Genomic DNA, 22,968 nt, shown 5'->3' on the forward strand with positions numbered 1-22,968 from the left:
AGTGAAAATGGGGTCACGAAGAGTCGGACACGACTAAACGACTAAACAACAACATCAGTGAAAACACCATGCAATCATGCTTTATTTTAGCCAAAAGTGCAAAGAAAAAAGTGGGTGGTAGGAGAAATTTGCACTGATGAATTTTCATGATATTTTTTAAAATCCCAAACTGATGTGGAGATGTGAGGAATTGAAGAGTGGAAAATGAGGTGGTGGGTTGTTGGGAGGAACTGATACTGACAGATTTTCCCATCCCTAGTGAGAAGAAATGTTTTCCATGAGAAAGTACCCAGTTCAGAAGGAAATAAATTGGAGATGGGAGACGAGTCCTCACTCCTCATCTGGTGGGTAATACTGTGGGTGACCAGAAAATCTGAAACAAGACAAAAGAGAGTCAACACTCAAGGGTGGGGAAGATGCACAAGCAACAAAAATCGATCTGTTGCCAGCCATTGCCTCATGAGACCATTTCACACAGTGCATGGCAACCACCATGAGTTTGTCATCAAACGCCCGCTCTGCTGAATATCTGGGAGGCTGAAATTCAAAATGCACCCCAGTCCAAGAATGCATGTGGCTTTGGTACTAAATATCCACAGAAATTCCTTTTATAATTTCACCTTATTCTCTAGGAAGAGGAGATAGATCGATGCCAGATCTTTTCTTCTTTTTGCTCCCGCAGTTTGAATTCTTGTGTGAAGCACTTTTACGTATCCATATGCATACTATCTAAATGTGACTTACATTTCCGCTTTTATGAAGCTCATGTTTTTGTGAAGGCCATCAATGGATTTCATATCCTCCTCAGACAGCTGGAAAGTAAATGCCTGTCAGGAGGAGAGAAAAATAATAATGTTGAGGTGCTTTTACCTCATGTCTTCCTTTTGCACCTCAGAGCTGTGCACCTTTTTCCAGCAACAGAGATATCAAAGCAAACTTTGCTACCACCTCCCAAAGTTTAATTCCTTCATTCAACAGGTTCAGTCCAGATGTCTTCCTACTGAGGGAATTTTATATGCATAGTAATGTAGTTTGCAATAGAACAGGAGTGGGGAAACTGTGGCCCTCCAGATGTGGATGGATTCCAACTCCCCATCAGTCTCTGCCATCATGACCAATGGTCAGGAATGAGGGAAATCATTGTCCAGCTAATGAGGTTCTTCATACAGTGCATAGCTAAACTACTGAACTTGCTCCCATGGGAGACAGTGCCAGCCACCAACTTGGATGGCTTCAAACATTAGACAAATTCATGGTGGATAAGAATATCAATGGAAGCTAATCATGTTGGCTGCACTCTGCCTTCACGGTCTGAGACAGTGATTCTTCTGAATGCCCACTGCTGGAGACTCCTCCAACATCTTGAGTCCCCAAACCAAGATGTGCGTCTTCCTTCCCACACAAGTCATGTGACCTGTGAGATCACAGTGTCCAAATGATGTCCTTTTTCGGTATTGCTTTTAAATGGATTTCTATATACTGCTTTACCTGGGCATTTTCCTCAATTCGTTTTCTGGTGTAGGTCTTCACCAGGACTACCAGGCCGCGCTGCAGTTGGTAGCGAATAGCCACGAGAGCTGGGCTTTTGTTGTACTTCTTGGCGATCGCAACCAACAAAGGGTCTTCAAGCAGGACAGGAGTGTTTGTATCTATCCTGCCGGAGAGCAACGTGGAAAGAAGGTGTGTGTCTGGTTTCAAGAATATATAAATCTCACTCTGAAATTAATTCAGTATTGGCCTACTCCATCCAATATACACTAAATATTTTGTATTTAAAGCTTGGTTAGTCGATTCGAATTAATATAAGTCTTTAGTATCGTACTCTCCCCCTCCAATAATAAATCACAAGCTCATACGTTGCACACGGAACATTCTGTAGCCAAAATGATAGCATCCATGCACAAAAGAGAGGTCTTTTTCTTTGCTTAAGTACAATTCATATTTGGGGGTGGGGGGAGACCTAAGGATGGAAAGAAAGGCCCAAGGAATCCCGTGTGCCTGTTGGAGAGTCGATATGGAAAAGAGGGAGGGAGTTCAAATGAAATGGAGGATCCTGGAAGAATACATAGCTCATTGACTGGAAAGAGAACTCAATATTTGTTGCTGGTCCCACTTGTAAAAAATAAGCATTTAAGTGGCTTCCAGTATAGATAAAAACAATATTCAGAAAAACAAAAACAGAATTCAAAATTCTATGTAAAAAGAGAAATGCTATAATTATTCAAATGCATCTCTAGCATTCTACTGCTTAAAGCAACACTAAAGATAATGTAGATATGATTTTAAAACAGCACAAAATTTCAGAAGCAGAAATTATTAAATAGCCCCCCCCTGCCTGAAATATTTTAAAACATACGTTTGGAAGAAGTCAAGGAGTTATTTAAAAAGCACTTCGGCAATGGGAAGGTATCTGAGAATGTCTAAAATGGGAGGGGAAGAGCTTTGTAAATTTCCCCAATTGTGGGACCACTACAGAAAAGGCCCTTTTGCTGGTATTCACCATGAGGATCTTTATTAATTGTGGGGCCAAGAATGCAACCTTCAGAGCTGATGTGGATACTGGGGAATAGTGGGCCTAGGTGGTCCCCAAACGTTTTGGCTTCATCTCTTACCATCTTGGGTCCCTTTGGGATCCTAGGACACTATATCCTTCAAGGACGATATTGTTTGACTTGCAGAAGGCCAGCAGCTTGCTTTGGTTCCGATAAGGATGGCATTCAACCTGCGGATTCAAAATCCCCCAACACAGCCCAAAAGTGAGAATTCAGATGGAACAAAGAATACTGTGAAATAAAGGAAAGAAAGAAAAGCAGAACCATGCTATTATTTTTTGAAATATCCAGCTGTTACCTTTCTAAAAGTGTGTTGTGTTTTCTGATGTATCAGAATCTTTAGACGACCATTCTTGCATTTGTGGTTTCCATTGCCACGCTCCCCTTCTGTGAAATATGTGTTAGCTGAAGATGGGGGACAGGGCTTATTCCCCCACAATCTCCTCTCACCCCAGCCCTGTTGGAAATATCCTGGGCACGCAGTCCTGCCCGCAGTGTCTCTATTTCTGCCCACTCAGTCTCTGAATTTTCTATGTTGAGCAGAAAGGTCTGATGGGGGATTTGCCTGGCTTTTTCATCAACGTGAGAAGATGATATTGGACTCTGCTTTATCAGGGTCTCAATAAACTGAAATTTCAATCAAACTGAGCAGTGGAGACATCAGAAAATAAGATCAGGGGAAGAGTAGCACAATACTTTTCAAAGGGGCAGTTGTTGTTGTTTTTATTAAAGATTTCTTAGTTTACAAATATAAGTGCATTGTCTCTTTTTTCAAGTTGCATTTTCTACAGATCAGTTTCATTTGTTGTGAGACATTAGTGTTACATATAGTGTGAGGGTGGGAAGAAAAGACAGGGGAAGAGGGAAGTGGGGAGTGGGATTGGGTCGGATGGCAATGCTTCTATTTAAGGAAGCAGTTTTATCTCATATGTAAGGAAGTAATGGTATAATTTCCAGCAATCCTCCCTGTGTAAATGCATTTTGTATGTGAAACTTATCTTTTCTTCAAGTCACCACTGTGGCTCAGCAATGGCGGAGAGTATGGGGGGGGGGAACGTAGGAACTAATTGTCTGGGGTATGTGTATCCCCCCCCCTCTACTGCCACATATGATATGGATAGTACATCAAGGCTGGGCAGAGGGTACAAAGAAGCCATGATTTAAGTGGGACTATCAGGACCACTGTCTCTGTGGTACTGGGAGATCACATGCACACATCTCATTGTCAGTCCATCACTCCTGCTTAGCTAGCAGGTTGCATGCCTTGGACTAGCCTGCCTTAGTCTCACTGGTTACATGATATACACCTGTGCCCAAGTGAATCAGAGCTGTTTGGGTGCAGCAGCTTTTCCCAGATGCCTAACTCAAAGGCCCTTCGCTCCCCACTTGAGAACTTCTAGAGTCCCCACAAGAGGCTGTGTGGGAACTGACTGTTAGGATTCTTGCCCCGTGATTGCAGTCATGGGATTGGTTTTATCACATGACGCTGTATGTTTTCATTCCACAGTGTGGGACGTGACGGAGACAGGATGTTTCGTATTACTGTGTTCCGTGATGTAGGACTATTGTCCTTTGTTTTCTCTCTTTGCTGTTTGATGCTGATGAGGAAGGAGCTGAGTCAGAATGCTCCTTGTGTATTACAGTATATGTAAATAAAGTAGTTTAGCCAAAATGCTGCGCTGCTGAGTCTGTCACGCAAACTGATAACACTCTGCTGCTCCTAAGCGTGCTAATGCCGCTGTGATGTTCGGGCTGGAGAAAGCTTTTGAAGATCCCGAACGACTGACCAGGAGGGAGAGAACGTTCCAGTCGCGCATGTGTCTCTATCGGAGTCCTACTTGCATGTAGGATGATCCTGACACTGACTGCTTGCAGGCCTCCTTCTACCAGAGATGCCTGTTTCAAACATTATAGACTTCTCCACATTTCCTTTTGTCTGAGGATTCAGAGGTCTTGATGAAATAAGAACCCATCACTGGTTCCAGGAATTGAGGGGAGTCCACCCCACAACTCATAACCATATCTTCTTGTGACTGGATCTGCAACCTTATAGCCGTAAGCAAGTTTTTTTTGAGGGAATGGCTGTGTTTGTCAAAACAAAGGTCCTCTCACAAAAGAGCTTAAGTAAAGAAGCTTTGAACAGTGCTTGGAACAAAGCTCTACAAAGGTCAACCACGCTTTACCTGGTTTATTGCTGGTTTGTATTTCAGTCCTGGCTTGTTCAGGATCATTTCCAGCTGCTTACGGGTGAAGTTGGACACTCCGATGGACCTCACCAAGCCAGCATCTTTGCACGCCTCCATTGCCTGGCAAAGAAGACACAACATGTTTGTTGAATGGTGTTTGTTGAATAGCTGAAGCCACCCCACCCCCCAATTAATATTGGAAGCTCACTCATATACTCCTAAGAGTGTACAATAGTTTACCTGCTCTCATAGGAGCCATTGTGTGGATCATTGTTCTGGACCTGTCTCCTCTGGTGGAAGGCTACTGTGCTCTGTATCTGAATGACTCAAGGGCTGGATTTGACTATCCCAGGCACCTACCTCCCATGTCTGCCGAAGATCTACGTTGTCAATAATAAATTTTTTGTCTTCTCCCAAGGGAACTAAATCTGGTCCAGGCTGGAAAAGGGGGAGGGGGAGGGAATAAGTGCAGGCCAGGCCTAGAAGTTCTCTTATCTCTGTAATATTATCTAAGACTAATGGACAGGGATAGAAAACGGGAGTGATAGAAAACAGGAGTTCACCTTGCAGGGGCTGATACCACAGTGCAGGGATCTGTGGGAAACTCAAGTCGCAAGCACAGGTCTGTCTCCCCATCTCTCCAACCCATTTTCTTCTTCCCTTGCTCCCTCGCCAAGTCCTGCTCTGGACACAATTTCTTATGATGCCTATGTGGTTAATGTAATCATTATATGCAAAGGTTTTCATTAACTGGCATGTTTCTCCCCCAAAATCTGAGAGTGATCATTCTTTGATTAAGATATGATCTAGCAGAGAATTGTCAGCATCTCTAGGAAATGACAATTCCAAATGTTCCTTCAGGGAATCAAATATTTTAGCAGCCCCCCCTTCTCTCTCCCTCTCCCTCTCTCTCCCTCTTCAAATATTGTACTCAATACTTGCGTTATGACATCAATAATTATTTACCTTCATAGAATACGGATTGTGAATTATGAACAGATCCATGTAGTCAAACTGGAGTTTCTTCAGCGATTCTTCCAAGCATTTCCGAACCAGCTCAGGGCGGTGGAAGGTACTCCAGAGCTGTCAAAAATATAAGGAGATGTATATTTTCACACAGCCATAGAGCTTTTGGATCTCAGGACAGTTTAGCTGTGGCAGGTGACTATTCTGGTGTGTATAGTGTTAAGGACACACTCAGATATTGTTCTGAGGAGTATTTTAAATTGCTGTGCTGAGGTAAAGCAATTTTAAAACAGTTATTGCTAATAACCAAAAAAATTACCATTTATTTATTAAATTTATATATTGCCCTTCATCAAAAGATCTCAGCATGATTCACAAGGTAAAAGCACAAGATAAAAGCACAAATAAATAGTCAAAACAGAAGCAACAAAACAGGAATCCCTCCTCCCACAAACATGTTCAAAAGGGCTGTAGAATATTAACCAGCCCATGGCCTTGTTAAAGGGGAACATTTTCACCTGGTGCCTAGAGGTGTATAATGAACCTCCCTACAGAGTTGTTGTTTAGTCGTTTAGTCGTGTCCGACTCTTCGTGACCCCATGGACCATAGCACGCCAGGCACTCCTGTCTTCCACTGCCTCCCGCAGTTTGGTCAAACTCATGTTCCTAGCTTCGAGAACACTGTCCAACCATCTTGTCCTCTGTCGTCCCCTTCTCCTAGTGCCCTCAATCTTTCCCAACATCAGGGTCTTTTCCAAGGATTCTTCTCTTCTCATGAGGTGGCCAAAGTATTGGAGCCTCAGCTTCACGATCTGTCCTTCCAGGGAGCACTCAGGGCTGATTTCCTTAAGATTTGATCTTCTAGCAGTCCATGGGACTCTCAAGAGTATCCTCCAGCACCATAATTCAAAAGCATCAATTCTTCGGCGATCAGCCTTCTTCATGGTCCAGCTCTCACTTGGAAGAGCATCCCCCAAATGGGGAGCCATGCAGAAAAGTCCCCGTTCTCATGTTCCCGCCGTCCTAGCCTCACATGGAGGAAGCACACAAAGAAGAGCCTCAGAGGATGAACACAGAGTCCAGGTAGGTTTATATAGGGAGAGGCATTTTGCTCTGATTTTGTTAAATAATGTCTGTGAAATATGCAATTGCATCATGATACAGACGCTTATATTCTATACTTTTTTTAAAAAAATAAATAAATACCAAACTCACTCACTTTTCCGGTGTAGAAAATGTCTTCCCTTTTTACTGTTCCATCTGAAATCTTCGCACGAATGGCCCGCCCAACTTGCTCCTCGGTCTCGTATACATATGCGCCATCAATATGACGGAAGCCGACTTCTATTGCTATCTTTGTAGCCTCCTCACACTTACTTTTTTGAACCTACCGGTTGAAAAAGTTAGTCATTGTCTCTGCTTCAATGGATAAATTTATATCAAAGTAACACTGAGTGATTATCTGAATAGTAATAAATTACCAGAAATTAGGGAAATGGAACAGCAGTATCTCAATGAGGAAATCCGGGATGAAGAAATTAAGAATGTGATAAGAAAAATGAAAGTGGGACAATCTCCCGGACCTGACGGGATTTCAGTTAAATACTACAAAATTTTGGAGGAAATTTTGGTGCCTAAATTAAAAGACATTATGAATGAAGTGTTAAAAACTGGAGAAGTACTGAAATCTTGGGAAGAAGCACTAATAACCCTAATACCGAAAAAAGGAGCAGATCTGAATTTGGTCAAAAATTACCGGCCTATATCGTTACTAAATATAGATTATAAAATTTTTACGGGGGTGCTAGCCAACAGATTGAAAAAATTGCTAAACAGAATAATAGGGCAGGATTCTTACCGGGGAGACAAATAAAGGATAATGTTAGAACTATCATTGATTTAATGGAGTTTTTAGAACTAAACCCTAGCAAAAACACGGTAAATGCTAATGGTCGATGCGGAGAAGGCATTCGACAGTGTATCATGGAAGTTCCTCCATGACACATGTGAAAGTCTGAATCTAGGGCAAAACTTTTTAAATGGGATTAAAGCTATATACAGAAAACAGAAAGCGAAATTAATAATTAATAATGAAATAATGGAAGAATTCAAAATAGAAAGAGGGACTAGGCAGGGGTGTCCACTCTCGCCTCTTTTGTTTATTATGACTCTAGAAATGCTTATAAGAAGACTGAAAGAAGATAAAGGAATAAGAGGAATAAACGTGGGACAACATTGCCATAAGGTCAAGGCTTATGCCGATGATCTAATTATAATGACAGAATCGCCAGAGGAGGGTATACTAAAAGCCCTGGAAGACATGAAGGAATTTGGGGAGGTCTCCGGGTTCAAATTAAATAAAGATAAATCAAAACTATTAGTTAAAAATATGAGTGAGAGAGAGAAAGAAAAGTTGGCAGAAGTTACAGGAATAAAAATAGAGAATAAAGTTAACTATCTAGGGATTTGGATCACAAACAAGAATACAAATTTATTTAAGGATAATTACATAAAGAAATGGAGAGAAATTAAAAAGGACTTTGAGAAATGGAAACATCTGAATTTATCAATGTGGGGAAAAATTTCAATGATTAAAATGGTAACTTTACCAAAAATGCTATTTCTATTTCAAAGCATCCCTATAATAATTGGCGTGAAATATCTGAAAGACTGGCAAAAAGACCTGGCCAATTTTATATGGCAGGGCAAAAAAGCGAGAATAAAAATGGAGATATTAATAAAACCAAAAGAACTCGGAGGCCTTGCCCTACCAGATTTGAAAAGATATTATGAAGCGGCAAGTTGGATATGGATAAAGGAGTGGTTGACATTAAAAACACCAGAGATCTTAGAGCTGGAGGGTTGTAACAAACTATATGGATGGCATGGTTATCTAATGTATGAGAGGTGTAAGATACACAAAGATTTTAAAAACCATACGATTAGGAAGGCCTTGATAGAGGTATGGGAAAGAACAAAGGGAATAATAATAGACAAAACGCCCTGGTGGCTTTCGCCGCTGGAGGCTAATGCGACATTAAATTGTTATAAAAGAGAAAGTTGGCCAACGTACAGAGAGATAACAAAAAATGAAAACGGGAATATCACACTAAAGGATTATGAAGAATTGAAAAAAATGGGAATAACCTGGTTACAATACATCCAACTAAAGACAACATTTGAGAAAGATAAGAAAGATAAGGGATTTGACAAGGGGATGACGAGATTTGAAAAAGAAGTGCTCAACAATAATGAAAAATTACTTTCTAAAATGTACAAATTATTAGAAGATTCAGGGACAGATCAGGATGCCAAAAATAAATATATATGTACCGTAAATGGGAGCAAGATCTAGGTCATGAAATAGAGGTAGGAGACTGGAAAAGATTTTGGGTGAAAAATATAAATTTTACAGCATGTTACACCATAAAAGAAAATTTCATCAAACTCCACTACAGATGGTACTTGGCCCCAGACAGATTAGCGAAGAGGAATAAAAACGCAGATAATAAATGCTGGAAGTGCCAGAACACAATCGGTACCTTTTTTCACATGTGGTGGACATGCCCAGAAATACATAAATTCTGGGAAATGGTGCATACAGAAACACAGAAATTAATAAAAACATCTTTTGTGAAAAAGGCGGAGACCTACCTTCTAGGCATATTAGACAACAACACACCACAAGACAAAACGAACATCTTTTTATATGTGTCAACAGCCGCTAGAATGATAATTGCCAAAAACTGGAAAGGGAACCACATTCCAACAAAAGGAGAATGGATAAATAAGGTTTGTGAATACCTGGAAATGGCGAAACTGACAGATTTAATATGCCAAAAATCTAAAGATGAGATCAAAAGGCAATGGGAGTGTCTGAATGAATATTTAAAGAAAGTGGACATGGGAAATAAAACATGGTTATGCTTAGAATAACTTTGCAAGATGGAAAAAAAACAAAACCTTATGTGTAGATTAGTATTTAAACCAGATATGCGGAAATATAGGGAAAGACAGGAAATTCAACGAAGGAAATGTTAATGACTGTGTGGAAGGCGGTGGAAGTACTGGTACTTGTCTAGACTGGAATGTATTTTTTGTTTAAAAGCAACTTTATATATTTCTATACTTTTTTCTTTGATATTCTTTCAAATATATGAGGATTGTATCGTAATACATGTATCTTTCAGTTTTCTTTTCTTTATTTCTTATATATTTCTTTCTTTTTTTACAAATAATGTATTTTAATGATGTGTTATCTTTGTAATAAAATTCAATAATAAAAAAACAAAACAAAGTAACACTGAGTGTTGGTGGACATTGTCAAACTAGAGCTGAGTCCCAGGGACTAGGCACATCAAAGAAATAGAAAGAAAGGGCATTTAGAAAAAGTGACTTGTATGTGCGAAGTAACATTGCGCCACCGAATGGCATGCAAGATTTAAAATGAGTAATCAATTAACTTGCCAGTTATCATGGTTCAAACAGTGGAACACCATACAGTTTGTAGAATGCTCTTTTTAAACATTGGTTTAAATGCTTGTGAAATAGGAGAGATATCCAAGAAGGGATTGAGAAAGTCTCTTTGTCAGCATGTATCTCTTTGTTTAAATAGATTCTACCCTCACTTTATATGTGACTGGGGCAGACATATGAATTGGAAAAATGGAAAAAGGAAAATTCCGTTGAAAAACTGAGTGGTAGCTTTTATTTAGTAAATTCATGATGTTCCTAGAAATCAATTTAATTACAAAACAAGAATCGACACCAATCCCTTCATTTGCATTGCTGGTGATATGGACCAAATGAAGATGGTTTGGATACAGAATTGATTCTATATTTATTGTTAGTGTCCAGAATAGTTAGCTAATGCCTGGTGATTTTGGATAATATTGTTACTCCCAACAAACTAATGGGGGGCACTTATAGTTCCCTAGAAATATTTTTTTAAAATATCACTCGACATTTTGGATTGGGGACTTTGAACCCTGTAGCAGCAATTCACACTGGAAACTGTTTCTCAGCTACAAACCATCCAAGTCTTGCACAAAACATTATTTGCTCCTGAATCTGCTCACTCAGGCCCCTTGTTGAATAAAAAGCAGCACTTTATGTGCTGCAAAGCATCTGTTGCATTCTTGGCTGTGGTGGCACAAGAAGTTCTCATGCACAATTGGCTTCTCAGATCAGGTGAGGTATCTCATGCTGTGCTTTGCGTTCTATGAAGCACCCAGCAGCTCCCAGGTATTTTGTTCCTCAAAAACAAGTTACCATACTACAATCATAAGAGTTAAATGTTTTACTTACAGCGTCTGGGGAATAGGTTCCAAACCCCAGTATTGGGATTTTGTTCCCATCATTCATTGTAATGCCACGGTCTTTGCTAAGTGCCATTTTCTGCTTCTGTGCTTCTTCAGTTCTTGGCTGCAGGCTGAAACTGAACAACACTCTTGTGGCGAAAGGAAAAACTCGAGTGAGAAAAATGAAGCTCGTGTTTCCAATGAAATGTCTTCTGTTGTCATAATAGGAGGGGAGGGTCTAAGCAAATGCCCTGAACAAATGAGATAGAAGGGCGGAGAAAACTATGACCTACTTTTTATCAGTAAACTTCATTAGAATGTCCTTTGGCAAACCAGCTGTTTCCTTGTTGACTTATCAACATTGCTTTCACATGATAAATAATAGCTGTCTTCTGATGGGCTGAAGGGTGTTCCAAGTGCCCAATGAACACGCAAAGGATGTAAGGAAAGAAAGGACCGTATGAATAAGATCCAAAACTGCCTCTGGCTGTGTTCATTTTGCCAGCACATGTAAAACACATTTGATGTGCATGGCATTCCCCAAAGAATCCTGGGAACTGAGATTTGTTAAAGATGCTGGGAACTGTAGCTTTGTAAAATGTCTTCTGTTGGCACAATAGGAGGGGAGTGCTTAAGTACCCTTAAGAAATGAGAGAGAAGGGCAGGAAAACCTATGGCCAACTTTTTATCAGTAACTTTCAGCAGAATGTTCTAGCATTGCTTTCAGAGGATAAATAACCTATGGCCAACTTTTTATCAGTGATTTTCTGCAGAATGTCCTTTGGTACACCAGAAGCTTTCATTGGTGACTTAGCAACATTATAGCTGTATTATTATTATTATTATTATTATTATTATTATTATTATTATTATTAGCATTCCAATAAACCAATAAAGCAATGCAGAGGCTTATTGCAATCTTCAATCAAGAAACTTCATCTCTTTGTTAGATTAGTAAATGTCAGAAAAAGGAAAAGCAAACCTAAAAGCTATGCAGGCCTTTTCTTCAGGTTATTGTGTTGAAATGAAAACACATATGTTCAGAAACAAAATAATAAATGAAATATGTGGAGGCATCTGTTAACCCAATGAAGCTGGGTGTTCTGAGTGGAATGTGCACAACGCTTCCCAAACCAGCCGTGGGATCACCCTAAATGCAGATTAAAAGGAAGAGTGTCCACAGAATCAGCCTTTACTGGAGGATTCAGGTTACACAAAGCAGTGGCTGAGTGGGAGACAGCAAGTAGCAACAAATGATTTCAGCAAGGGCGTTTTGAATATTTTTACAGCTTGCAGAGGATAAAATGCATGCGTATAACATGGTCAGAAGTCATTTCAGGTTGAGTTGGCAGACAATCAAAATCCTGTGCTCTTTACTCCTCACAGCCAGCAGAGGACCTCAGAGCCAGCACTGGTCATTCCTGCCCGTCACTTCCTCAGAAGTGGAAGCAGCAAATTTGCAATTTAGAAGCTTCCCCTCATGTCCTGCTTCCCACATGCATTTGGTTGGCCACTGTGAGAACCGGATGCTGGACTAGATGGGCCACTGGCCTAATTCAGCAGGCTCTTCTTATTTTCTGAAGTTATTTCAAATCATCTTGGCAATAAATCTCAGGCTATGCAGCTGCTTCTTTTTATGAAGGTTAATCCTCCCCCCGGCTTCTATTTTCAATATACGAATCACCCCCTTGAAACTGCTATTTGACACATTAGGGAGAACTAAGGATGGAGAGGAGTTCAATTTTGTCCACATTTTAATGAGAAACTACACAGCTCACACTTCTTGGACCAATCTGCAAATCGAAATGCAGTTATCGTGAGAAAGTGGCAATTCTCTGAATTCGGTGGTACAGTTGTTCAGCTACAGAATAATTGCAAAAATGCATATACTGGGGTAAAGTATGCATTAAAGAGCATATATCAGTGAAAACACCATGCAATCATGCTTTATTTTAGCCAAAAGTGCAAACAAAAAAGTGGGTGGTAGGAGAAATTTGCACTGATGAATTTTCATGATATTTTTTAAAATCCCAAACTGATGTGGAGATGTGAGGAACTGAAGAGTGGAAAATGAGGTGGTGGGTTGTTGGGAGGAACTGATACTGACAGATTTTCCCATCCCTAGTGAGAAGAAATGTTTTCCATGAGAAAGAACCCAGTTCAGAAGGAGATAAATTGGAGATGGGAGACGAGTCCTCACTCCTCATCTGGTGGGTAATACTGTGGGTGACCAGCAAATCTGAAACAAGACAAAAGAGAGTCAACACTCAAGGGTGGGGAAGATGCACAAGCAACAAAAATTGATCTGTTGCCAGCCATTGCCTCATGAGACCATTTCAAACAGTGCATGGCAATCACCTCGAGTTTGTCATCAAACGCCCGCTCTGCTGAATATCTGGGAGGCTGAAATTCAAAATGCACCCCAGTCCAAGAATGCATGTGACTTTGGTACTAAATATCCACAGAAATTCCTTCTATAATTTCACCTTATTCTCTAGGAAGAGGAGATAGATCGATGCCAGATCTTTTCTTCTTTTTGCTCCCGCAGTTTGAATTCTTGTGTGAAGCACTTTTACGTATCCATATGCATACTATCTAAATGTGACTTACATTTCCGCTTTTATGAAGCTCATGTTTTTGTGAAGGCCATCAATGGATTTCATATCCTCCTCAGACAGCTGGAAAGTAAATGCCTGTCAGGAGGAGAGAAAAATAATAATGTTGAGGTGCTTTTACCTCATGTCTTCCTTTTGCACCTCAGAGCTATGCACCTTTTTCCAGCAAGAGAGATATCAAAGCAAACTTTGCTACCACCTCCCAAAGTTTAATTCCTTCATTCAACAGGTTCAGTCAATATGTCTTCCTACTGAGGGAATTTTATATGCATAGTAATGTAGTTTGCAATAGAACAGGAGTGGGGAAACTGTGGCCCTCCAGATGTGGATGGATTCCAACTCCCCATCAGTCTCTGCCATCATGACCAATGGTCAGGAATGAGGGAAATCATTGTCCAGCTAATGAGGTTCTTCATGCAGTGCATCGCTAAACTACTGAACTTGCTCCCATGGGAGACAGTGCCAGCCACCAACTTGGATGACTTCAAACATTAGACAAGTTCATGGTGGATAAGAATACCAATGGAAGCTAATCATGTTGGCTGCACTCTGCCTTCACAGTCTGAGGCAGTGATTCTTCTGAATGCCCACTGCTGGAGACTCCTCCAACATCTTGAGTCCCCAAACCAAGATGTGCGTCTTCCCTCCCACACTGGTCATGTGACCTGTGAGATCACAGTGTCCAAATGATGTCCTTTTTCGGTATTGTTTTTAAATGGATTCATATATACTGCTTTACCTGGGCATTTTCCTCAATTCGTTTTCTGGTGTAGGTCTTCACCAGGACCACCAGGCCGCGCTGCAGTTGGTAGCGAATAGCCACGAGAGCTGGGCTTTTGTTGTACTTCTTGGCGATCGCAACCAACAAAGGGTCTTCAAGCAGGACAGGAGTGTTTGTATCTATCCTGCCGGAGAGCAACGTCGAAAGAAGGTGTGTTTCTGGTGTCAAGAATATATAAATCTCACTCTGAAATTAATACAGTATTGACATAGTCCATCCAATATACACTAAATATTTTGTATTTAGAGCTTGGGAGTCGATTTGAATTAATATTAATTTTTAGTATCGTGCTCTCCCCCTCCAATAATAAATCACGAACTCATACATTGCAAACGGATCATTCTGTAGCCAAAATTGTAGCATCCTTGCACAAAAGAGAAGTCTTTTATTTGCTTAAGAACAATCAGTATTTTGGGCGGGGGGGGGGGGGACCTAAGGATGGAAAGAAAGGCCCAAGGCTGAGACACACGAAACAATCTATGTAAAAAGAGAAATGCTATAATTATTCAAATGCATCTCTAGCATTCTACTGCTTAAAGCAACAATAAAGATAATGTAGATATGATTTAAAAACAGCACAAAATTTCAGAAGCAGAAATTATTAAATAGCCCCCCCCGCCTGAAATAAGAAGTCAAGCAGTTATTTAACAAGCACTTCGGCAATGGGAAGGTATCTGAGAATGTCTAAAATGGGAGGGGAAGAGCTTTGTAAATCTCTCTCTGGAACGAGTTCCCCAATTGTGGGACCACTACAGAAAAGGTCCTGATGCTGGTATCCACCACGAGGATCTTTATTTATTGTGGGGCCAAGAATGCAACCTTCAGAGCTGATGTGGATACTGGGGAATAGTGGGCCTAGGTGGTCCCTGAGGTGGTCTCCAAACATTTTGGCTTCATCTCTTACCAGTTTGGGTCCCTTTGGGATCCTAGGACACTATATCCTTCCAGGATGATATTGTTTGACTTGCAGAAGGCCAGCAGCTTGCTTTGGTTCCGATAAGGATGACATTCAACCTGTGGATTCAAAATCCCCCAACACAGCCCAAAAGTGAGAATTCAGATGAAAGAAGAATACAGTGAAATAAAATAAAGAAAGAAAAGCAGAACCATGCTATTATTTTTTGAAATATCCAGCTGTTACTTTTCTTAAAGTGTGTTGTATTTTCTGATGTATCAGAATCTTTAGACGACCATTCTTGCATTTGTGGTTTCCATTGCCATGCTCCTCATCCATGAAATATGTGTTAGCTGAAGATGGGGGACAGGGCTTATTCCCCCACAATCTCCTGTCACCCCAGCCCTGTTGGAAATATCCTGGGCACGCTGTCCTGCCTGCAGTGTCTCTATTTAAACCCACTCAATCTCTGAATTTTCTATGTTGAGCAAAAGGTCTGATGGGGGATTTACCTGGCTTTTTCATCAACGCGAGAAGATGCCTCTATATCATGCTTTCTCAACCTCAGCCCTCCAGATGTTTTGAGACTACAATTCCCATCATCCCTGAGCACTGGTTCTGCTAGCTAGGGATCATGGGAGTCGTAGGCCAAAAACACCTGGAGGGCCGAGGTTGAGGAAACCTGCTCTATATCATCTGGAACTCTTCTTTATCAGGGTCTCAAAAAACTTCGGTCTCATTGGTTATATGATATACACCAATGTCAAAGTGAACCAGGGCTTTCTGGGTGTAACAGCTTTGCCCAGATGCTTAACTCAAAGGCCCTTTGCTCCCCCCTTGAGAACTTCCGGAGTCCCCGCAAGAGGCTGTGTGGGCCCTGATTGCTTGCAGGCCCCCTTCTACGTACCTGAGATGCCTGTTTCAAACATTATGGACTTCTCCACATTTCTTTTTGTCTGAGGATTCAGAGGTCTTGATGAAATAAGAACCCATTACTGGTTCCAGGAATTGAGTCCACCCCACAACTCATAACCATATCTTCTTGTGACTGGATCTGCAACCTTATAGCCTTAAGCAAGTTTTTTTTGAGGGAATGGCTGTGTTTGTCAAAACAAATGTCCTCTCACAAAGAAGCTTAAGTAAAGAAGCTTTGAACAGTGCTTGGAACAAAGCTCTACAAAGGTCAACCACGCTTTACCTGGTTTATTGCTGGTTTGTATTTCAGTCCTGGCTTGTTCAGGATCATTTCCAGCTGCTTACAGGTGAAGTTGGACACTCCGATGGACCTCACCAAGCCAGCATCTTTGCACGCCTCCATTGCCTGGCAAAGAAGACACAACATGTTTGTTGAATGGTGTTTGTTGAATAGCTGAAGCCACCCCACCCTCCAATTAATATTGGAAGCTCACTCATATACTCCTAAGAGTGTGCAATAGTTTACCTGCTCTCATAGGAGCCATTGTGTGGATCATTGTTCTGGACATGTCTCCTCTGGTGGTAGGCTACTGTGCTCTGTATCTGAATGACTCAAGGGCTGGATTTGATTATCCCAGGCACCTACCTCCCATGTCTGCCGAAGATCTACGTTGTCAATAATAAATTTTTTGTCTTCTCCAATGGGAAATAAATCTGGTCCAGGCTGGAAAAGAAGGAGGGGGGGGGAATAAGTGCAGGCCAGGCCTAGAAGTTCTCTTATCTCTGTAATATTATATAAGACTAATGGACAGTGATAGGAAACGGGAGTGGTAGGAAACGGGAGTTCACCTTGCAGGGGCTGATACCACAGTGCAGGGATCTGTGGGAAACTCAAGTCGCAAGCCCAGGTCTGTCTCCCCGTCTCTCCAACCCATTTTCTTCTTCCCTTGCTCCCTCGCCAAGTCCTGCTCTGGACACAATTTCTTATGATGCCTATGTGGTTAATGTAATCATTATATGCAAAGGTTTTCATTAACTGGCATGTTTCTCCCCCAAAATCTGAGAGTGATCATTCTTTGATTAAGATGTGATCTAGCAGAGAATTGTCAGCACCTCTAGGAAATGACAATTCCGAATGTTCCTTCAGGGAATCAAATATTTTAGCAGCCTCTCTCTCCCTCTCCCTCCCTCTCTCCTTCAAATATTGTACTCAATACTTGCATTATGACAATATTGTACTCAATACTTGCATTATGCCTTAGAAAGCACTGCTAATAACAAGGCCAGTGGAAGTGGTGATATTCCAGCTGAACTGTTTAAAATTTTAAAAGATGATGCTGTTAAGGTGCTACACCCAATATGCCAGCAAGTTTGGAAAACTCAGCAATGGCCAGAGGATTGGAGAAGATCAGTCTACATCCCAATTCCAAAGAAGGGCAGTGCCAAAGAATGCTCCAACTACCGCACAATTGCGCTCATTTCACAGGCTAGCAAGGTTATGCTTAAAATTCTACAAGGCAGGCTTAGGCAGTATGTGGACCGAGAACTCCCAGAAGTGCAAGCTGGATTTCGAAAGGGCAGAGGAACCAGAGACCAAATAGCAAACATGCGCTGGATTATGGAGAAAGCTAGAGAGTTCCAGAAAAACGTCTACTTCTGCTTCATTGACTATGCAAAAGCCTTTGACTGTGTCGACCACAGCAAACTATGGCAAGTTCTTAAAGAAATGGGAGTGCCTGATCACCTCATCTGTCTCCTGAGAAATCTCTATGTGGGACAAGAAGCTACAGTTAGAACTGGATATGGAACAACTGATTGGTTCAAAATTGGGAAAGGAGTACGACAAGGTTGTATATTGTCTCCCTGCTTATTTAACTTATATGCAGAATTCATCATGCGAAAGGCTGGACTAGATGAATCCCAAGCCGGAATTAAGATTGCTGGAAGAAATATCAACAACCTCAGATATGCAGATGACACAACCTTGATGGCAGAAAGCGAGGAGGAATTAAAGAACCTTTTAATGAGGGTGAAAGAGGAGAGCGCAAAATATGGTCTGAAGCTCAACATCAAAAAAACCAAGATCATGGCCACTGGTCCCATCACCTCCTGGCAAATAGAAGGGGAAGAAATGGAGGCAGTGAGAGATTTTACTTTCTTGGGCTCCTTGATCACTGCAGATGGTGACAGCAGTCACGAAATTAAAAGACGCCTGCTTCTTGGAAGAAAAGCAATGACAAACCTAGACAGCATCTTAAAAAGCAGAGACATCACCTTGCCGACAAAGGTCTGTATAGTTAAAGCTATGGTTTTCCCAGTAGTGTTCTATGGAAGTGAGAGCTGGACCATAAAGAAGGCTGATCGCCGAAGAATTGATGCTTTTGAATTATGGTGCTGGAGGAGACTCTTGAGAGTCCCATGGACTGCAAGAAGATCAAACCTATCCATTCTTAAGGAAATCAGCCCTGAGTGCTCCCTGGAAGGACAGATCGTGAAGCTGAGGCTCCAATACTTTGGCCACCTCATGAGAAGAGAAGAATCATTGGAAAAGACCCTGATGTTGGGAAAGATTGAGGGCACTAGGAGAAGGGGACGACAGAGGACAAGATGGTTGGACAGTGTTCTCGAAGCTACGAACATGAGTTTGACCAAACTGCGGGAGGCAGTGCAAGACAGGAGTGCCTGGCGTGCTATGGTCCATGGGGTCACGAAGAGTCGGACACGACTAAACGACTAAACAACAACAATTATTTACCTTCATAGAATACGGATTGTGAATTATGAACAGATCCATGTAGTCAAACTGGAGTTTCTTCAGCGATTCTTCCAAGCATTTCCGAACCAGCTCAGGGCGGTGGAAGGTACTCCAGAGCTGTCAAAAATATAAGGAGATTTATATTTTCACACAGCCATAGAGCTTTTGGATCTCGGGACAGTTTAGCTGTGGCAGGTGACTATTCTGGTGTGTATAGTGTTAAGGACACTCTCAGATATTGTTCTGCGGAGTATTTTAAATTGCTGTGCTGAGGTAAAGCAATTTTAAAACAGTTATTGCATATAACCAAAAAATTTACCATTTATTTATTAAATTTATATATTGCCCTTCATCAAAAGATCTCAGCATGATTCACAAGATAAAAGCACAAGATAAAAGCACAAATAAATAGTCAGAACAGAAGCAACAAAACAGGAATCCCTCCTCCCACAAAAAGGCTGTAGAATATTAACCAGCCCATGGCCTTGTTAAAGGGGAACATTTTCACCTGGCGCCTAGAGGTGTATAATGAACCTCCCTACAGAGAGCATTCCCCAAATGGGGAGCCATGCAGAAAAGCCCCCGTTCTCATGTTCCCGCCGTCTGAGCCTCACATGGAGGAAGCACACAAAGAAGAGCCTCAGAGGATGAAAACAGAGTCCAGGTAGGTTCATATAGGGAGAGGCATTTCGCTCTGATTTTGTTAAATAATGTCTGTGAAATATGCAATTGCATCATGATACAGACACTATATTCTATACTTTTTAAAAAAATAAATAAATACCAAACTCACTCACTTTTCCAGTGTAGAAAATGTCTTCCCTTTTTACTGTTCCATCTGAAATCTTCGCACGAATGGCCCGCCCAACTTGCTCCTCGGTCTCGTATACATATGCGCCATCAATATGACGGAAGCCGACTTCTATTGCTATCTTTGTAGCCTCCTCACACTTACTTTTTTGAACCTACCGGTTGAAAAAGTTAGTCATTGTCTCTGCTTCAATGGAGAAATTTATATCAAAGTAACACTGAGTGTTGGTGGACATTGTCAAACTAGACCTGAGTCCCAGGGACTAGGCACATCAAAGAAAAAGAAAGAAAAGGCATATAGAAAAAGTGATTTATATGCGTTATATGTGCGAAGTAACATTGCGCCACCGAATGGCATGCAAGATTTAAAATGAGTAATCAATTAACTTGCCAGTTATTTTGGTTCAAACAGTGGAACACCATACAGTTTGTAGAATGTTCTTTTAAAAAATTGGTTTAAATGTTTGTGAAATAGGAGAGATATCCAAGAAGGGATTGAGAAAGTCTCTTCGTCAGCATGTATCTCTTTGTATAAATAGATTCTACCCTCACTTTATATGTGATTGGGGCAGACATATGAATTGGAAAAATGGAAAAAGGAAAATTCCGTTGAAAAACTGAGTGGTAGCTTTTATTTAGTAAATTCATGATGTTCCTAGAAATCAATTTATTTACAAAACAAGAATCGACACCGATCCCTTCATTTGCATTGCTGGTGATATGGACCAAACGAAGATGGTTTGGATACAGAATTGATTCTATATTTATTATTAGTGTCCAGAATAGTTAGCTAATGCCTCGTGATTTTGGATAATATTGTTACTCCCAACAAACTAATGGGGGGCACTTATAGTTCCATAGAAAGATTTTTTTAAAATATCACTCGACATTTTGGATTGGGGACTTTGAACCCTGTAGCAGCAATTCACACTGGAAACTGTTTCTCAGCTACAAACCATCCAAGTCTTGCACAAAACATTATTTGCTCCTGAATCTGCTCACTCAGGCCCCTTGTTGCACGAAAAGCAGCACTTTATGTGCTGCAAAGCATCTGTTGCATTCTTGGCTGTGGTGGCACAAGAAATTCTCACGCTCAATTGGCTTCTCAGATCAGGTGAGGTATCTCATGCTGTGCTTTGCGTTCTATGAAGCACCCAGCAGCTCCCAGGCATTTTGTTCCTCAAAAACAAGTTACCGTACTACAATCGTAAGAGTTAAATGTTTTACTTACAGCGTCCGGGGAAGCGGTTCCAAACCCCAGTATTGGGATTTTGTTCCCATCATTCATTGTATTGCCACGGTCTTTGCTAAGTGCCATTTTCAGCTTCTGTGCTTGTTCAGTTTTTGGCTGCAGGCTGAAACTGAACAACACACTTGTGGCGAAAGGAAAAACTCGAGTGAGAAAAATGAAGCTCGTGTTTCCAATGAAATGTATTCTGTTGTCATAATAGGAGGGGAGGGTCTAAGCAAATGCCCTGAACAAATGAGATAGAAGGGCGGAGAAAACTATGACCTACTTTTTATCAGTAAACTTCATTAGAATGTCCTTTGGCAAACCAGCTGTTTCCTTGTTGACTTAGCAACATTGCTTTCACAGGATAAATAATAGCTGTCTTCTGATGGGCTGAAGGGTGTTCCAAGTGCCCAATGAACACGCAAAGGATGTAAGGAAAGAAAGGACCGTATGAATAAGATCCAAAACTGCCTCTGGCTGTGTTCATTTTGCCAGCACATGTAAAACACATTTGATGTGCATGACATTCCCCAAAGAATCCTGGGAACTGAGATTTGTTAAAGATGCTGGGAACTGTAGCTTTGTAAAATGTCTTCTGTTGGCACAATAGGAGGGGAGTGCTTAAGTACCCTTAAGAAATGAGAGAGAAGGGCAGGGAAACCTATGGCCAACTTTTTATCAGTAACTTTCAGCAGAATGTTCTAGCATTGCTTTCAGAGGATAAATAACCTATGGCCAACTTTTTATCAGTGATTTTCTGCAGAATGTCCTTTGGTACACCAGAAGCTTTCATTGGTGACTTAGCAACATTATAGCTGTATTATTATTATTATTATTATTATTATTATTATTATTATTATTATTATTAGCGTTCCAATAAGGCAATGCAGAGGCTTATTGCAATCTTCAATCAAGAAACTTCACCTCTTTGTTAGATTAGTAAATGTTAGACATAGGAAAAGCAAACCTAAAAGCTATGCAGGCCATTTCTTCAGGTTGTTGTATTGAAATGAAAACACATATGTTCAGAAACAAAATAATAAATGAAATATGTGGAGGCATCTGTTAACCCAATGAAGCTGGGTGTTCTGAGTGGAATGTGCACAACGCTTCCCAAAGCAGCCATGGGATCACCCTAGGTAAAGGTAAAGGGACCCCTGACCATTAGCTCCAGTTGTGACCGACTCTGGGGTTGCACGCTCATCTCACATTATTGGCCGAGTGAGCCGGCGTACAGCTTCCAGGTCATGTGGCCAGCATGACAAAGCCACTTCTGGCAAACCAGAGCAGCACATGGAAACGCCGTTTACAGTGGGTAAGGATAGCAGACGACACAGGAATCTCTCCAAAAGCAGCTCTTTATTTGGAAGCTGGAACAGAACTAAACTGCATTTCTGAGCCGGCCTGCTTTTATAGAGGCTGGCTCAAACAATGTATCAAACATAATTCAAAGTTCCCTCCTAATGTTCCCTCCTAAAGTTCCCTCTTAAAACAACTGACAAGGACCTGAGGACCTGAGGGAAAACTATATACACTAATACATAACACCCCTCCCCACCAAGAAAAGGTATTAGTTACATTCGTTATGGTTTCAATTAGGTACAAGGGCATAACAGTTTCAAGGTACATAGCTTCTATTTACAATGCAACGTTTCAAGTGCATTTACTGACATAGCCCTGTAAGTAGGATGGCCGCTTGGTGACCCTGGTGGAACGCCGAGGGCCAGTACCAGTGTCCTGAGGGTTGGCCGATTCCTGCTGAGCCTGTGGCGCCACCTATGTTGGTGGTGAGTCCAAGTTTCCTGTCTCCGCGACTGCCGAAGGAACCACCATGTGCGGACTCGGTGGATGGTCAGGCACAGCAGTGGCTCTAGTCTCGGGGGGGGGGGCTGCTGAACCTCTGACGTGGCTTGGCTAGGATCCACGTCCGCAGCTTGTGAGGGAGGTGTAGATCAAGCC

At 41.3% G+C, this 22,968-nt stretch overlaps 2 protein-coding genes across 6 annotated transcripts in view; both read right to left on the minus strand.

The window, feature by feature from the left end:
* Nucleotides 1-54: 54 nt before the first annotated feature.
* Nucleotides 55-12,604, minus strand: LOC132592777 (aldo-keto reductase family 1 member C3-like). Of its 2 annotated transcripts, XM_060280013.1 has the most exons (9): nucleotides 11,012-12,604; nucleotides 6,924-7,091; nucleotides 5,705-5,821; nucleotides 5,099-5,176; nucleotides 4,736-4,858; nucleotides 2,613-2,722; nucleotides 1,489-1,654; nucleotides 745-827; nucleotides 55-373 (listed from the first exon to the last, which is right to left on the minus strand). In XM_060280013.1, exons 1-9 carry the CDS (start codon nucleotides 11,096-11,098, stop codon nucleotides 331-333), a joined length of 975 nt encoding a protein of 324 aa, XP_060135996.1. In that variant the 5' UTR covers nucleotides 11,099-12,604; the 3' UTR covers nucleotides 55-330. The 2 variants fall into 2 exon arrangements, with proteins under 2 accessions (XP_060135996.1, XP_060135997.1); XM_060280014.1 differs by lacking the exon at nucleotides 5,099-5,176.
* Nucleotides 12,605-12,740: 136 nt separating this feature from the next.
* LOC132592775 (aldo-keto reductase family 1 member C3-like) overlaps nucleotides 12,741-22,968 on the minus strand; it is a 51,264-nt gene continuing 41,036 nt past the window's right edge. The window contains exons 3-11 of one of the 4 annotated variants that reach the window (XM_060280009.1): nucleotides 21,007-21,148; nucleotides 19,763-19,930; nucleotides 18,966-19,082; nucleotides 16,857-16,934; nucleotides 16,494-16,616; nucleotides 15,305-15,414; nucleotides 14,359-14,524; nucleotides 13,615-13,697; nucleotides 12,741-13,243 (exon numbers count right to left, since the gene is read on the minus strand). In XM_060280009.1, the coding sequence (XP_060135992.1) occupies nucleotides 13,201-13,243; nucleotides 13,615-13,697; nucleotides 14,359-14,524; nucleotides 15,305-15,414; nucleotides 16,494-16,616; nucleotides 16,857-16,934; nucleotides 18,966-19,082; nucleotides 19,763-19,930; nucleotides 21,007-21,148 (1,030 nt within the window). In that variant the 3' untranslated portion in view covers nucleotides 12,741-13,200. Of the gene's footprint in view, nucleotides 13,244-13,614; nucleotides 13,698-14,358; nucleotides 14,559-15,304; nucleotides 15,415-16,493; nucleotides 16,617-16,856; nucleotides 16,935-18,965; nucleotides 19,083-19,762; nucleotides 19,931-21,006; nucleotides 21,251-22,968 lie in introns of those variants that run through there. The other 3 variants (XM_060280010.1, XM_060280011.1, XR_009558298.1) reach the window with 3 other exon arrangements.

The sequence above is a fragment of the Zootoca vivipara genome, chromosome 10, assembly GCF_963506605.1.
Source record: "Zootoca vivipara chromosome 10, rZooViv1.1, whole genome shotgun sequence".
In the NCBI taxonomy this organism is placed as follows: domain Eukaryota; kingdom Metazoa; phylum Chordata; class Lepidosauria; order Squamata; family Lacertidae; genus Zootoca; species Zootoca vivipara.